Below are 17,095 nucleotides of genomic sequence, written 5' to 3'. Positions count from 1 at the left end.
ATTCTGGTTATGCCTTATTTTGGGGTACATTTAAGAAATTGGTAAAATGTCAATGACATAATGAATAAAAACAGGACATCCAAACATTGTTTGTATTTGACAACTATGCGTTTTCTTATACTAGTAACATCAATGTACAACTTACAGTCATGAATGCTGCGTACAGACAGTGGTTGAAAATAAACCGTTTTGTACACTATAGCCTTGATATTTACGCACTGGACTTGAAACATGGTCTTCCCTCCACAACAGCCCCTGACACTACTATCACTATTTACTGTACAACTATCATGTTAGTATTCATATGCCCTGTGTGAGGAAATATATGTATTTGTACATCTCTTTTTGACCTGCACTGTTGGAGCTCGGGGGCTTAAGATCTTCACTGTACCCTGTGCATATTACTAATAAACGAATTGAATCAAATAAATGGTGTGCCTAAATAGAACAGGCAACACTACATCACATTGGCACTGCATCGCCTACTAAAGCACATTGTTTGCGTTTCTTGGTCTAGTGCACGTTGGGTTTTGTCATTCTGAGGCGGAGCTTGTGTAGTCCTTGGTGTTGGGCCCGTCAGTTGTCCCTCCTGACATGTTGTCCAGGGCCCTAAAGATTGGCTCCTCAATGTCTCCACCAGTCTTCCTCTGCTGCTCAAGCAGAGTGGGAGAGGGTTTTACCAGAGCAGCTGAACAGCTGTAGGCAAGGAGACAGACGGTTACAAACTCCCTTGTGTGCGTGCCGTGCGAGAGAGACAGCATGTGTGCAGTGTGTGTGTAGTGTCCCGACCGTGTCACCTGTGTGCAGTCCTGTGGCTGTACTGTGAAACACGACAGAGAGACGTGCTCCAGCAAGACAGACTGAACCCCAGACAACTCCTTCTGTTGAACCAGACCCTCAGACAGTCTGGAGAGGAGAACATATTGTTCCATAGACCCTCGGACAGTCTAGAGCGGACAGAAGACGAGAACATATTGGGGTGAGCTTCAGACAGACACTTAAGCACACTCCCACTGCTGCCCAACTGATCTACAGTACTTCTACTGCCATATGTTTCATCAAACATTAAGCGACAACTGCTAACACAACTAGTAGGGCTGACCTTCACTGTCTGACCCTGTACACACAATGTGTTTAAATGTGACAGAATGTGACAAATATTATTTTACGGGACAGCTGAAGTTACTGGGCCTGACGGTCCACTCTGACCCCCTGTGGTGAGGTCTACTGGAGCAGCACTGGAGGGAGTGTTGGGGGTGGGAACATAAGGAGAGGTGAAGGTGGAGGAGGAGTAGGAGATGGGGGTGGTGTTGTCAACCATGCCTTCCTCCTCTAGGTCACGGTCCAGGTGGGTGAAGTTTGAGAGTGTGGAAGGATGGACCACAGCATACAGAGAGACAGGATCAGACTCTATTCCAGTTGACATTGTATGTTGCATGAAGCACTTCGTGAAGAAACATGAGTGAGGTAGTCGTCGTTGCTCACATGCCAAACCAGTTCCTCTGAGAGCACTGTGGTCGGTGGGAGAAGCCAAAGCAGTTCCTCTGAGAGCACTGTGGTCGGTGGGAGAAGCCAAAGCAGTTCCTCTGAGAGCACTGTGGTCGGTGGGAGAAGCCAAAGCAGTTCCTCTGAGAGCACTGTGGTCGGTGGGAGAAGTCATAGCAGTTCAACTTCAGCAGTTTAAAGAAGGTTTATATCCCACCACGTCTGATATGCATTAACATTTGAGTCATTTAGCAGACACTCTTATCCAGAGCCACTTACACAGTGCATTCATCTTAAGATAGCTATCAAAACCACATATCACAGGTAAGTACATTGTTTCCTCAATAACTAGCTATCAGTAGATTCAGAGCTAGATGTGCAAGTGCTTTCAATACTGTCCCCAGCCCCCAGCAAACACCTGTGGAACCTCTACACAACAACACAAATGTTAACACAATAATAGCCTGAACTGTATCATTATATAAGTATAATTATATATATATATTATATAAGGCTTATGTGAATACAGAAAAGGAAAAAAAGAAGGAAGGTATTTTCAGAGAAAAGGCAGAAGCTTCCTAATGAGATTCACAGTAACAGAATTTGGCTCAAACGAATTCAATGTGTCATTGAACCAATTTCACTTTATGGCAGCAAGATGCGGGGTTCACTTGCTAAACAAGATTTAACCCAATTGGACAAACACCCAATTGAAACCTTCTATGCAGAGTTCTGTAAGAATGTCCTACATGTCCAGAGGAAAACTACAAACATTGCAATGCAGGGCAGAATTAGGCCAATATCCACTAATAATAAAAACTCAAAAAAGTGCAATTAAGTTTTGGAACTAAAATACAGTGACCCCCTCTCATATCATTACTAAGCCCTGCAATGCCAAGAGCTGAGCAAAGAAAAGAGTCCCCTCATCCAGCTGGTCCTGCAGCTGAGTTCACAAACCTGTTCTAATAACACACGGTCCTCAGGACCAGAATATCCAATCAATCAGAATAAACCAGACAGTCAAAACAAAACTACATTACTTATTGGGAAACACAAGCACAAGCACAGAGTAAAATGCAGTGCTATCTGGCCCTAAATTGACAGAACACCGTGGCTAACTATTTAACCATGGTTACTGATCACAAAGTACAGGGTCGGTGAGCACAGCCTTGCCATTGAGAAGGGTAAACACAGGAAAACCTGGCTCCCTGTAGAGCAGGTATTCTCGAACTGGGGTACGCGCAATGTCGTTGAGCTTTGCGGGGGTACGCCAAATCAAAATGGGATTTTCCAATGGGTCTATACATTTGGGCGAGGTTTTTTTCTCACCTGAGTGGCTTCGTTTCAATGCCAAAAATTAAATGAAACCATCTAGTGTTCAGCGAAATAACAACACAATATCAAATACAGGTAGCCTAGTCAAATAATGAACTTCCATTAACGGTCCGTATGTAGCCAAACGTAGCTGCTGCTCATTCCGTTTGCTTGAAAATTGATAAATGGTTAAAAAAAGTGAGGCCTGCGTCCATAGAGACATACCAGCTCTACTGGTAGTACTGCTACTACCAGCAGTACTACACCTGCCCCTTTCGACTACACAAGTTGTTCTGCTTCCACGAGCACATCCAATGCTAACATCTGTAATTCTACATTTGTTGTTAGCCCAGCTAGCATGGACACTTAAGGAATCTGATGCAGCCGAAGAGCTACTGCCCCCTTACCCTGGAAAGCACCCAACAACAGACATGGATGTTGGACCATCGAAGAGGCACAAATATGATGAGAAATACATTGATTTGGGGTTCACTTATATTGGGAGTAGTGCTTTTCCTCAGCCACAATGTGTTATATATGTGCAAAAGTACTATCACACAACTCAATGAAACCTTCACTCTTGTGCAGGCATTTAGAACCAAGAAATGCCCATTTGAAAAATAAGCCACGGGAGTTTTTTGGAGCGTGAATTGAGACGACTTGAGTATAAGACATGTATAAAAGTAACATATACCGTTAATAAGAAGGGGCTAGAAGCGTCTTATATGGTGAGCTACAGAGTGGCTAGGACAGGCAAGCCACATACTATTGTGGAGGACTTACTTCTTCCTGCTGCCGCGGATATGGCTGGGACAACACTGGGGGAAAACGCCAAAAAAACGATACAGACAATATCTTCATCAAACAAACACTGTTTCACAACGCATCAATGACATGGCAGGAGATGTTTTGAAACAAGTACTGCGTTGCATACAAGCCAGTGAATTCTATGCATTACAGCTGGATGAGTCAATAGACGTGGCGGGCCTGGAACAGCTCCTGGTATATGTCTGTTACGTTTATGGGGGGGGGGGTCAATTAAGGAAGACATCCTCTTCTGCAAAGCACTGGTAACCAGGACAACAGGAGAGGATATTTTTAAAGTACTGGACAGCTTTGTGACATCAAATGGACCTTGGTGGTCAAGATGTGTTGGTATCTGAACTGATGGCGCAAAATCCATGACAGGGAGACATAGTGGAGTGGTAACGCACATGCAAGTAGTTGCTCCCGATGCCACTTGGGGACACTGCAGCTTCCACCGAGAGGCTCTTGCTGCCATGTGAATGTCTGATAGCTTGAAAGATGTTTTGGACACTGCAGTGAAAATGGTTAACTTTGTTAAAGCAAGGCCCCTGAACTCTCATGTATTTTCTGCACTTTGCAATGATATGTCTCAGCCTCCAGTATTTATGCTGCAGTAGTTTATGTGTCGGGGGGCTGGGGTCAGTTTGTTATATCTGGAGTACTTCTCCTGTCCTATTCGGTGCCCTGTGTGAATCGAAGTGTGCGTTCTCTAATTCTCTCCTTCTCTCTTTCTTTCTCTCTCTCGGAGGACCTGAGCCCTAGGACCATGCCCCAGGACTACCTGACATGATGACTCCTTGCTGTCCCCAGTCCACCTGGCCATGCTGCTGTTCCAGTTTCAACTGACCTGAGCCCTAGGACCATGCCCCAGGACTACCTGACATGATGACTCCTTGCTGTCCCCAGTCTACCTGGCCATGCTGCTGCTCCAGTTTCAACTTCCACCTGACTGTGCTGCTGCTCTAGTTTCAACTGTTCTGCCTTATTATTATTCGACCATGCTGGTCATTTATGAACATTGAACATCTTGACCATGTTCTGTTATAATCTCCACCCGGCACAGCCAGAAGAGGACTGGCCACCCCACATAGCCTGGTTCCTCTCTAGGTTTCTTCCTAGGTATTGGCCTTTCTAGGGAGTTTTTCCTAGCCACCGTGCTTCTACACCTGCATTGCTTGCTGTTTGGGGTTTTAGGCTGGGTTTCTGTACAGCACTTTGAGATATCAGCTGATGTACGAAGGGCTATATAAATAAATTTGATTTGATTTGATTTGATATGGGCAGTGACCAGGCAACGCTTTTAAAACATACAGAAGTGTGCTGGTTATCAAGGGGCAAAGTATTGGCCCGTTTTTTTACTGATCATAATTTTACTTGTCTGACCGCTTGCATGATGACCAATTTCTCACATGACTGGCCATCTGGGTGATGTTTTTTCGCCTGAATTATCTGAATCTAGCATTACAGGGACTCTCCCAAACTATATTCAATGTGTGGGACAAAATTGAGGCTATGATTAAGAAGTTGGAGCTCTTCCCTGTTTGCATTAACAAGGACAACACACAGGTCTTTCCACCATTTCTATTTTTTTTGTGTACAAATGAACTCAAGCTTACGGACAATGTCAAATGTGGTATAGCGAAGCACCTGAGTGAGTTGGGTGCGCAATTATGTAGTTACTTTCCCGAAACTGATGACACAAACAACTGGATTCATTATCCCTTTCATGCCCTGCCTTCAGTCCACTTACCGATATCTGAAAAAGAGAGCCTCATCGAAATTGCAACAAGCGGTTCTGTGAAAATACAATTTAATCAGAAGCCACTGCCAGATTTCTGGATTGGGCTGTGCTCAGAGTATCCTGCCTTGACAAATCGTGCTGTTAAGACACTGATGCCCTTTGCAACCATGTATCTATGTGAGAGTGGATTCTCGGCCCTCACTAGCATGAAAACTAAATACAGGCACATACTGTGTGTGGAAAAAGACTGAGACTCTCTCCAATACAACCCAACGTTGCAGATTTATGTGCATATTTTCAAGCACACCCTTCTCATTAACTTGTGGTGAGTTACTCACATGGTTTTATATGTAAGATGGATAAATAAAGAGCAAAATTATTGATTATTGTAATATTATTATTTGTGCCCTTGTCCTATAAGAGCTCTTTGTCACTTCCCACGAGCCGGGTTGTGACAAAAACACGCACTCATTCTTATGTTTAATAAATGTATGGTATAGTGTGTGGCAGGTTTACAATTATGTCAAAAAAACAACATTTAAGAATGCGTTTTTGTTGAAGACTCCACAGTTGGCCTCGAATGACAGGATGGTGTCCTGACACTGGTCGTGCTCCCTGCAGCAAAGTCTGTCTGTGCAAACACACCTGTCACAGGAAGACAGGCAAGAGATAGTCAGCAACAGCCGCAACAACAACAAGAGACCAGGTTAGGCTAACTGAAATTTTGTGAAGCAAAACAGTGGAAAAACTAATGGGCACATGAATTATCATCATCAATTGGGGCGGCAGGGTAGCCTAGAGCATTGGACTAGTAGCCAGAAGGTTGCAAGTTCAAACCCCCAGAGCTGACAAGGTACAAATCTGTCATTCTGCCCCTGAACAGGCAGTTAACCCACTGTTCCTAGGCTGCCATTGAAAATAATAATTTGTTCTTAACTGACTTGCCTGGTTAAATAAAGGTAAAATAAAAATCACATTCTAGTTTTAATACCTCATACAATTATAAACTAGATAATATTATTAAAAGGGGAACCGAATCTGAGAAGGGAACATGTTGGATACAACACCAACCACCTACCTAAATCCTCATAGGTTGATACCTTGTTCACTGAGCTGCACCAAAGTGTTCCAGGCATGATGAAACTACATTTTGGTGCACCTGGGTCACCAACCTGGAAATATCACCACCGTCTCCGAGAGGATTCTGGAATGCCGATGACCTGGCATCATAACCATCTTCCTCATCAACAACGCCCAGTGCCTCCTGTCCACCCTTGTCTTTGTGTGTATCTCAGAGGCTTCTTCAACGGCTGTGCGCAGGGTAACCGTTCGAGAGCTAAAAGAAGCACACAGAGTTTACAGTACAACAGTGGACTTACATTAAACCGTTTACCAGGAAGGTCAGAAACCTGGGGAGGAGGGGTGATGGGTTTGACTGTTATGTCGGAGGAAGCTGTGTCTTGTTGGAGGTAATTATAGTCCAGAACCTTAAAAAAGGGCTCCGTATAGCACCAAAAAAGGATCGCTATCGTTACAAGACAAAAAGGTATTTTACACTGTATAGATTATAGAACCATTTGTTTTTATTGTGTAGAAGAAATGTTGCTATATATGGAACAAAAAAGGGTTCTACGGATCTCTTCATATACAGTGTATTCGCAAAGTATTCAAACCACTTCCCTTTTTCAATTTTTTTTTTACCTAACAGAATTGTTCTAAAATGTATTAAAATTAAAAAAAATTCCTCATCAATCTACACACAAAACCCCATAATGATACATAGAAAACAGGTTTTTTAGAATTTTGCTAATTTATTAAAAATAAAAACAGAATTACCTTACCCTTTGCTATGAGACTCGAAATTGAGCTCAGGTGCATCCTGTTTCCATTGAATATCCTTGAGATGTTTTTACAACTTGATTGGAGTCCACCTGTGGTAAATTCAATTTTTTGGACATGATTTGGATAGGCGCACACCTGTCACCTGTCAAAACAAGCCATGAGGTCGAAGGAATTGTCCGTAGAGCTCCTAGACAGGATTCTGAGCAATCAGGGGAGAAGGGCCTTGGTCAGGGAGGTGACCAAGAACCCAATGGTCACTTTGACAGAGTTCCAGAGTTCCTCTGTGGAGATAGGAGAACCTTCCAGAAGGACAACCATCTCTGCAGCACACCACCAATCAGGTCTTTATGGTAGAGTGGCCAGACGGAAGCCACTCCTCAGTAAAAGGCACATGACAGCCCACTTTCCAAAAGGCATCTAAAGACTCTCAGACAATGAGAAACAAGATTTTCTGGTCTGATGAAACCAGGATTGAACACTTTGGCCTTAATGCCAAGCGTCACGTCTGGAGGAAACCTGGTACTATCCCTACGGTGAAGCATGGTGGTGGCAGCATCATGCTGTGGGGATGTTTTTCAGTGGCAGGGACTGGGAGATTAGTCAGGTTTGAGGGAAAGATGAACAGAGCAAAGTACAGAGAGATTCTTGATGGAAACCTGCTCCAGCGCGCTCAGGACCTCAGACTGGGGCGAAGATTCACCTTCCAACAGGACAACAACCCTAAGCATACAGCTAAGACAACACAGGAGTGGCTTCGGGACAAGTCTCTGAATGTCCTTGAGTGGCCAGAGCCCGGACTTGAACCCGATCAAACTTCTCTGGTGAAACCTGAAAATAGCTGTTCAGCGACGCTCCCCATCCAACCTGACAGAGCTTGAGAGGATCTGCAGAGAAGGTTGAGAGAAACTCCCCAAATGCAGGTGTGCCAAGCCTGTAGCATCATATACCAAGAAGACTCGAGGTTGTAATCACTGCCAAAGGTGCTTCAACAAAGTGCTGAGTAAAGGGTTTGAATACTTATGTAAATGTGATATTTCATAATTTTTTATTTTTAATACATTTGTAAACAATTCCAAAAAACTGTTTTTACTTTGTCATTATGGGGTAGTGTGTGTAGATTGATGAGAAAAAATAAGCAATGTAATCAATTTTAGAATAAAGTTGTTACTTTAACAAAATGTTGAAAAAGTCAAGGGGTCTGAATATTTTCTGAATGCACTGTATGGCCTACAAAAAGGTTATACTGTATATAGAACACAAAGCAACCTTTTTTTGCAGTGGGTGATGGTATAGCTCCTGAGTGGTGCAGCGGTCTAAGGTGCTCCATCTCAGTGCTGGTGGTGTCACTACAGACTCCCTGGTTCGAATCCAGTCTGTATCACAACTGGCCGTGAATGCGAGTTCCATAGAGCGACGCACAATTGGCCCAGCGTTGGCTGGTATAGGCCGTCTTTGTAAATAAGAAATTCTTATTAACTGACTTGCCGAGTAAAATAAATAAGCCTATACTGCACAGTGGAGTTCAAGTCTAAAGTGACAGATGTCTGGGCCAACAGGTCCATTGAAGAAGAGATTCAATACTGTTTTACCTTTATTTAGTTAAGAACAAATTCTTATTTACAATGGCGGCCTACCGGGGAACAGTGGGTTAACTGCCTTGTTCAGGGGAAGAAAAACAGATGTTTACCTTGTCAGTTTGGGGATTCAATCCAGCAACCTTTCGGTTACTGGCCCAACGCTCTAACCACTAGGCTACCTGCCACCCCTAATAATAGGTCTATCAAGAGAGCCAAAGTCCACCTGTCTCCCACTGCTACTCACACCGCTGGTTCTCAAACCTCACCTGATTCACAACCTCACCTGATTCACAACCTCACAAAAACATCCTTCCATGTCACAGATGCTGCTATAAAATGAGGGAATTTCACAGAATGTTTATGCGTTAATCCTTTGCATGCTCTCTCCCAAGAGTGTGAGTATGAACAGTGGCAGAAGGCAAATACTGTACATAATGTGTATGTAATATAGCCACAAAACATCTGCAACTATATACTGTACTTGAAAATAAATTTCATATTCAAGTTCATTACAACAGACCTTTACAGTTTTCATATTTTATTTTACTTTATATTGCATTACTGTTTAACATACGCTATCAGAGATTATTTCACATTTGAGAATGTCTAGCAATCAAACCTACTATAGATCAATGTATACGTCACATGATCAAGACAGGGCTCACGCTCAGCATGTATTTTGTGCGCATTTGTTATCTGTCTGTCACAGTAAAATGCAGTGCAGTGCAATATGACCATGTCGACAGAATTGTTTAGTATTTCATCAGGCTTGGAGTAATTTCTTTGTTCTCCGCGAGAGAGAGAGCTAGAGAGAGAGAGAGAGACAGACAGAGATAGAGAGACAGACAGAGATAGAGAGATAGAGAGACAGACAGTGATATAGAGACCGACAGAGATAGAGAGACAGAGAGACAGACAGAGAGAGAGAGACAGACAGAGAGACAGACAGAGCTAGATAGAGAAAGAAAGAAATAGAGAGCAATATCTAAATCAGTGCATTCCAGGTTTCTATGATATCCCATGGTTCTTAGGCGAGCTAATGCTTAATAACATGACATGTTATCAACATAAACAGCTAATACTAACTATGTAAACATCTTCATACATAAATAACATCAATATATGTTCCGTAACATCCATCATATCCTCCTTTTAACAAACTGTTTGTACATACAGTACCACTTGAAGATTATGCTTTGTCAGAGCAAACCCTAGTACCCTGCAGTTACGGTATAGAAGTATAGAATACAGATTATGACCATGTCTTGAGAGCACAGTATAGAAGTATAGAACACAGATTATGACCATGTCATAAGAGCACAGTATAGAAGTATTGAACACAGATTATGACCATGTCATAAGGGCACAGTATAGAAGCATAGAACATAGATTATGACCATGTCATAAGAGCACAGTATAGAAGTATAGAACACAGATTATGACCATGCCATAACTCTGTACAGCACAATCCAGGGTGGGGGTCAGAGACGATGTCATCTACATAATGTAATCTATATAATGTGTTGCAGTTCTTTTTGTTTCACTGTAAACACTGTGTTGATGAGTACATGCATACAATAAGCATTCTGTCAGCACACGAAGAAAGAAGTTGTAAAAACAGACGCCCTTAATTTGCTGCTAATTCAGGTTCACATTACTAAAAGTAGGAAGACCAAGAATGGAAGACAAAATAATGTATTTGAGAGGAAGATAGAAACAGCCTGGGGTGGAGGAGGAGAAGCGGAAGAAGAGGTCGTGTCTTAGTCGTCCGTGTCTTTAACGGTGTTGTCATCTAGGAGGACGTGCCAGCGCTCAATCTTCTTGTCTTTGTTCTTCAGACATTCGTACCAGTGCTTCAGACATTCCCCCTTGGCTGTGATGCCCAGCTGGCACCCTCCTGAAGGGGAGAAGGTTTTTACTTTGAAGTCAGCTTTAAAAGTGCACAATATAGTTTGCTAAACATTGAAAGTACATTCATTCTGCCATCGTTACTGAACTCCCCAATGAAATCGTTGGATTTCTCAACTGACCAATGAAAATGCTGGATTTGCCCCATGTCAAATTCCCAACTCACCAATGAAATCATTGGATGTTCCCATGTCATAGTCCCAGACTGAGATGTCCAGGCTCTTCTTGGCCAGCTCACCATGTTTGATCTCATAGCTGAACTCCTGCAACACAACTTCAGCCATCACACTCCATGCTCAGTGCAAAGACCCAGACCGCCATTACACTCTGTATTAATAAAACAATGGCCTGGAACCTGATATTGTGTTGTTATTGATATATATGAGGGGACATTAACCTCGTTGAACTCTGGGTTCAGCGTCTTCTTTTTTATCTGAGTCTTGTTCTTGGCTTTCTTCCCCATGTCTGGTTTCAGGAAGCTGCAGGTCACAATCACAGGAGAGAGAATCAATCCACATTCAATGAACCAACCAATCAATCTAGCCATCCGTCCATCCACCCGTCCATCCGTCCATCAAATGTTTAAGGCTGTAGGACAGGGTCATAGAAGAGGAAGGTGAACATCAGCAATCAAGGGATAGGGATATATATACAGTGGGGAGAACAAGTACTTGATACACTGCCGATTTTGCAGGTTTTCCTATTTACAAAGCATGTAGAGGTCTGTAATTTGTATCGTAGGTACACTTCAACTGTGAGAGACGGAGAATCACATTGTATGATTTTTAAGTAATTAATTTGCATTTTATTGCATGACATAAGTATTTGATCACCTACCAACCAGTAAGAATTCCGGCTCTCACAGACCTGTTAGTCTTTCTTTAAGAAGCCCTCCTGTTCTCCACTCATTACCTGTATTAACTGCACCTGTTTGAACTCGTTACCTGTATAAAAGACACCTGTCCACACACTCAATCAAACAGACTCCAACCTCTCCACAATGGCCAAGACCAGAGAGCAAGGACATCAGTAAGGACATCAGGGATAAAATTGTAGACCTGCACAAGGCAGGGATGGGCTACAGGACAATAGGCAAGCAGCTTGGTGAGAAGGCAACAACTGTTATTATTAGAAAATGAAAGAAGTTCAAGATAACGGTCAATCACGCTCGGTCTGGGGCTCCATGCAAGATCTCACCTCGTGGGGCATCAATGATCATGAGGAAGGTGAGGGATCAGCCCAGAACTACACGGCAGGACCTGGTCAATGACCTGCAGAGAGCTGGGACCACAGTCGCAAAGAAAATCATTAGTAACACACTATGCCGTCATGGATTAAAATCCTGCAGCGCATGCAAGGTCCCCCTGCTCAAGCCAGCGCATGTCCAGGCCCGTCTGAAGTTTGCCAATGACCATCTGGATGATCCAGAGGAGGAATGGGAGAAGGTCATGTGGTCTGATGAGACAAAAATAGAGCTTTTTGGTCTAAACTCCACTCGCCGTGTTTGGAGGAAGAATAAGGATGAGTACAACCCCAAGAATACCATCCCAACCGTGAAGCATGGTGGTGGAAACATCATTCTTTGGGGATGCTTTTCTGCAAAGGGGACAGGACGACTGCACCGTATTGAGGGGAGGATGGATGGGGCCATGTATCGCGAGATTTTGGCCAACAACCTCCTTCCCCCAGTAAGAGCATTGAAGATGGGTCGTGGCTGGGTCTTCCAGCATGACAATGACCCGAAACACACAGCCAGGGCAACTAAGGAGTGGCTCCATAAGAAGCATCTCAAGGTCCTGGAGTGGCCTAGCCAGTCTCCAGACCTGAACCCAATAGAAAATCTTTGGAGGGAGCTGAAAGTCTGTATTGCCCAGCGACAGCCCCCAAACCTGAAGGATCTGGAGAAGGTCTGTATGGAGGAGTGGGCCAAAATCCCTGCTACAGTGTGTGCAAACCTGGTCAAGAACTACGGGAAACGTATGATCTCTGTAATTGCAAACAAAGGTTTCTGTACCAAATATGCTTTTCAGATGTATCAAATACTTATGTCATGCAATAAAATGCAAATTAATTACTTAAAATCATACAATGTGATTTTCTGGATTTTTGTTTTAGATTCCGTCTCTCACAGTTGACCAAATACTTATCTTCCACCATAATTTGTAAATAAATTCATTAAAAATCCTACAATGTGATTTTCTGATTTTTTTCTCTCATTTTGTCTGTCATAGTTGAAGTGTACCTATGATGAAAATTACAGGCCTCTCTCATCTTTTTAAGTGGGAGAACATGCACAATTGGTGGCTGACTAAATACTTGTATAGACAGACAGACAGACAGACAGACAGACAGACAGACAGACAGACAGACAGACAGACAGACAGACAGACAGACAGACAGACAGACAGTGTAGCTAGATTAATAGAACACATACATCTTGACGAAGGGGTCTGAGTATCCATTAGAGTCCATAGCTGCCAGGTGAGCACATCGCACCACTCCCACTATCAGACGACCCTGCTGGGTACTGTAGGTTAGAGAGACCAGGATACGACCCCTCTCCTCTGCATCCTCCTTTACCTGTAGGACACACACACACATGGAAATGTACGCACACACGCACAGACAAGAAGATTTGCAAGTGGATTTACATCCACTACGATAACATTTTTCCCATATAGATTAACATATCAAAGATTTTCATGACATGTACAGTATATATAATCCATGCATGTACTGTACAGTGCATTTTATTCTAAAATTGATTAAATTGTTTTTTTCCCTCATCAATTTACACTCAATACCCAATAATGACAAAGCAAAAACAGGTTTAGAAATGTTTGTGTTCCTCAGTATTTGGGGAGTTTCTCCCATTCTTCTCTGCAGATCCTCTCAAGCTCTGTCAGGTTGGATGGGGAGTGTCGCTGCACAGCTATTTTCAGGTCTCTCCAAAGATGTTCGATCGGGTTCAAGTCCGGGCTCTGGCTGGGCCACTCAAGGACATTCAGAGACTTGTTCCGAAGCCACCCCTGCGTTGTCTTGGCTGTGTGCTTAGGGTTGTTGTCCTGTTGGAAGATGAACCTTCGCTCCAGTCTGAGGTCCTGAGCGCTCTAGAGCAGGTTTTCATCAAGGATCTCTCTGTATTTACTCCGCTCATCTTTCCCTTGATCCTGACTAATCTCTCAGTCCCTGCTGCTGAAAAACATCCCTACAGCAAGATGGTGCCAGGTTTCCTCCAGATGTGATGCTTGGCATTCAGGCCAAAGAGTTCAATCTTTTTTTTTTTTTTTTTTTTTTACCTTTATTTAACCAGGTAGGCAAGTTGAGAACAAGTTCTCATTTACAATTGCGACCTGGCCAAGATAAAGCAAAGCAGTTCGACAGATAAAACGACACAGAGTTACACATGGAATAAAAACAAACATACAGTCAATAATGCAGTATAAACAAGTCTATATACAATGTGAGCAAATGAGGTGAGAAGGGAGGTAAAGGCAAAAAAGGCCATGATGGCAAAGTAAATACAATATAGCAAGTAAAATACTGGAATGGTAGTTTTGCAATGGAAGAATGTGCAAAGTAGAAATAAAAAAATAATGGGGTGCAAAGGAGCAAAATAAATAAATAAATAAAAATTAAATACAGTTGGGAAAGAGGTAGTTGTTTGGGCTAAATTATAGGTGGGCTATGTACAGGTGCAGTAATCTGTGAGCTGCTCTGACAGTTGGTGCTTAAAGCTAGTGAGGGAGATAAGTGTTTCCAGTTTCAGAGATTTTTGTAGTTCGTTCCAGTCATTGGCAGCAGAGAACTGGAAGGAGAGGCGGCCAAAGAAAGAATTGGTTTTGGGGGTGACTAGAGAGATATACCTGCTGGAGCGTGTGCTACAGGTGGGAGATGCTATGGTGACCAGCGAGCTGAGATAAGGGGGGACTTTACCTAGCAGGGTCTTGTAGATGACATGGAGCCAGTGGGTTTGGCGACGAGTATGAAGCGAGGGTTTTGGTTTCATCATACCAGAGAATCTTGTTTCTCATGGTCTGAGAGTCCTTTAGGTGCCTTTTGGCAAACTCCAAGCGGGCTCCACTGAGGAGTGGCTTCCGTCTGGCCACTCTACCATAAAGGCCTTAGTGGTGGAGTGCTGCAGAGATGGTTGTCCTTCTGGAAGGTTCTCCCATCTCCACAGAGGAACTCTGGAGCTCTGTCAGAGTGACCATCGTGTTCTTGGTCACCTCCCTGATCAAGGCTGTTCTCCCCTGATTGCTCAGTTTGGCCAGGTGGCGAGTTTTTTAATATTGAGGAATATTTCACTTTCCATGGTCATAGGAGTAACAACATGAATGAGGCAGAAATAATTCAGTGCGTCTTGAGTTTCGCCATCAGCTGGAAGACTGTGTCCCCTTGTCTCAGTGGAGGTAGGGAGAGTGGAGGGATGGTGAGTTGGGTGAGAGGCAGCCTCACTGATGTCCCCTCACATCAGATGGAGACCATCAGTCCAATAAAATAAACTGATTATTATGCTCACTCAGCTGTACCTCACAAGTAATACAACAAATTATCTATTAACAGTGTGACCATATACTGAAAATGTTGACATTTCAAAATGGTCTGAGAAGAGCAACATTGGCAGGGCAATTAAAGCATAGCTAATGTGCAGTGGTAATGCATTGGGCCTATAGCCTACTGGACAAACCTCATTGCTACAGAACTGTTTTAATAGGTTAATAGGTTAATGTTGCGTTAGCTTCTGTTTTTAATTTGAATTTGATTTTAAATCTGAGTAGTCGATCTCAGCTTTCTTTTGGACTCAGAAAGTGATCTTGACTCAGAAAAGCTTGGTGACCACTGGACTAGGGAGTTTTTTTTAGGTTAAAATAAACGGAGTAGTGCTAAGCACAGGCAAAATTCCAGAGGAAAACCTGGTTCAGTCTGATTTCCAACAGACACTGGGAGACAAATTCACCTTTCAGTAGGACAATAACCTAAAACACAAGGCCTAATATACACTGGAGTTGCTTACTGAGAAGACATTGAATGTTCCTGAGTGGCCTAGTTAAAGTTTGGACTTAAATTGGCTTGAAAATCTATTGCAATACTTGAAAATGGCTATCTAGCAATGATTAACAGCCAACTTGACAGAGCTTGAAGAATTGTTTTAAACAATAATGCGCGAATATTGTACAATCCCGCTGTGCAAAGCTCTTAGAGAGCGTTGCCAAAGGTGATTCCAACATGTATTGACTCAGGGGTGTGAATACGTACTGTATGTAAATGAGATATTTCTCTATTTCATTTTCAATCAACATGTTTTGACTTTGCAATTATGGGGCATTGTGTATAGATGGGTGAGAATATGTGTTTATTTAATCCATTGTGATTTTAGGCTGTAACACAACAAAATGTGGAATAAGTCAATGGGTATGAATACGTTCTAATTGGCACTGTACGTGATGTCATCTGAATAATGTAATGTGTGGCCAACTCTGGGTGCAAGTTATTCTGACAGTAATACTAAAAAGCCATTTCCTTCGGGAATATAGAACAGGCCCACAGGCCACAGTAGAAACAGAGATAAATATTATAAAGGCGGCTGGTGGCACCTTAACTGGGGTGGACGGGTTCATAATAATGGAATGAATGGAATAGTATTGACACATCAAACACATGGTTTCCTTGTGTTTGATACCATTCGATTCACTTCAATCCAGTCATTATTATGAGCCATCCTCCCCTCAACAGCCTCCTATCCTTGAAAGGTATTTATCTTGTGGAGACAACAATAGATAGCAAGGCAAGGAAGCCTAACGGGTGCAGAAAAAGTTCCTACTAAATTCAATGGAAATGAATAATACATGTGATGTCAGCATTCAGCTACAATTTTGTTCCCTCATCGGAGTTACAGGCGTAAATCTTAGGCGTGAACGTGAAGTGTGAATCCTGAGTGTAAATCCTGTCTCAGGCGAGTCTTACCTCCTCCTCGTAGAGTGCCATGCCCCGGGCTGAGCCTCCTGTTCCTGCCTTCTTCACCTGGGAGAGGGGGGGAGCAAAGGGGGAGAGTGGGGGTGAAATCACTTATATCATGATTATTAACAGTTGCATCCACAATGCAAAGGTTACAACTGTCTCCGGACCTGGATGTGTGCCCTCACAGACACACACTGTTGTAGTTCCTACCTGGACCACCCTCTCCAGACACAAACTGTTGTAGTTCCTACCTGGACCACCCTCTCCAGACACAAACTGTTGTAGTTCCTACCTGGACCACCCTCTCCAGACACAAACTGTTGTAGTTCCTACCTGGACCACCCTCTCCAGACACAAACTGTTGTAGTTCCTACCTGGACCACCCTCTCTAGACACACACTGTTGTAGTTCTTACCTGGACCACCCTCTCTAGACACACATTGTTGTAGTTCCTACCTGG

The 17,095-nt window shown here is 43.1% G+C and overlaps 1 protein-coding gene across 1 annotated transcript in view; it reads right to left on the bottom strand.

Annotated features, from left to right (window-relative positions):
• Nucleotides 1-9,291: 9,291 nt before the first annotated feature.
• LOC109868190 (rabphilin-3A) overlaps nucleotides 9,292-17,095 on the bottom strand; it is a 42,711-nt gene continuing 34,907 nt past the window's right edge. The window contains exons 12-16 of the mRNA XM_031802766.1: nucleotides 16,642-16,698; nucleotides 13,109-13,254; nucleotides 11,072-11,153; nucleotides 10,841-10,937; nucleotides 9,292-10,663 (exon numbers count right to left, since the gene is read on the bottom strand). Coding sequence (XP_031658626.1) covers nucleotides 10,527-10,663; nucleotides 10,841-10,937; nucleotides 11,072-11,153; nucleotides 13,109-13,254; nucleotides 16,642-16,698 — 519 coding nt within the window. The 3' untranslated portion in view covers nucleotides 9,292-10,526. The remainder of the gene's footprint in view (nucleotides 10,664-10,840; nucleotides 10,938-11,071; nucleotides 11,154-13,108; nucleotides 13,255-16,641; nucleotides 16,699-17,095) is intronic.

This window comes from Oncorhynchus kisutch, linkage group LG23 (genome assembly GCF_002021735.2).
Source record: "Oncorhynchus kisutch isolate 150728-3 linkage group LG23, Okis_V2, whole genome shotgun sequence".
In the NCBI taxonomy this organism is placed as follows: Eukaryota; Metazoa; Chordata; class Actinopteri; order Salmoniformes; family Salmonidae; genus Oncorhynchus; species Oncorhynchus kisutch.
The sequence above is the reverse complement of the archived record's forward strand: the minus strand, read 5'-3'. Positions and strand labels throughout refer to the sequence as shown.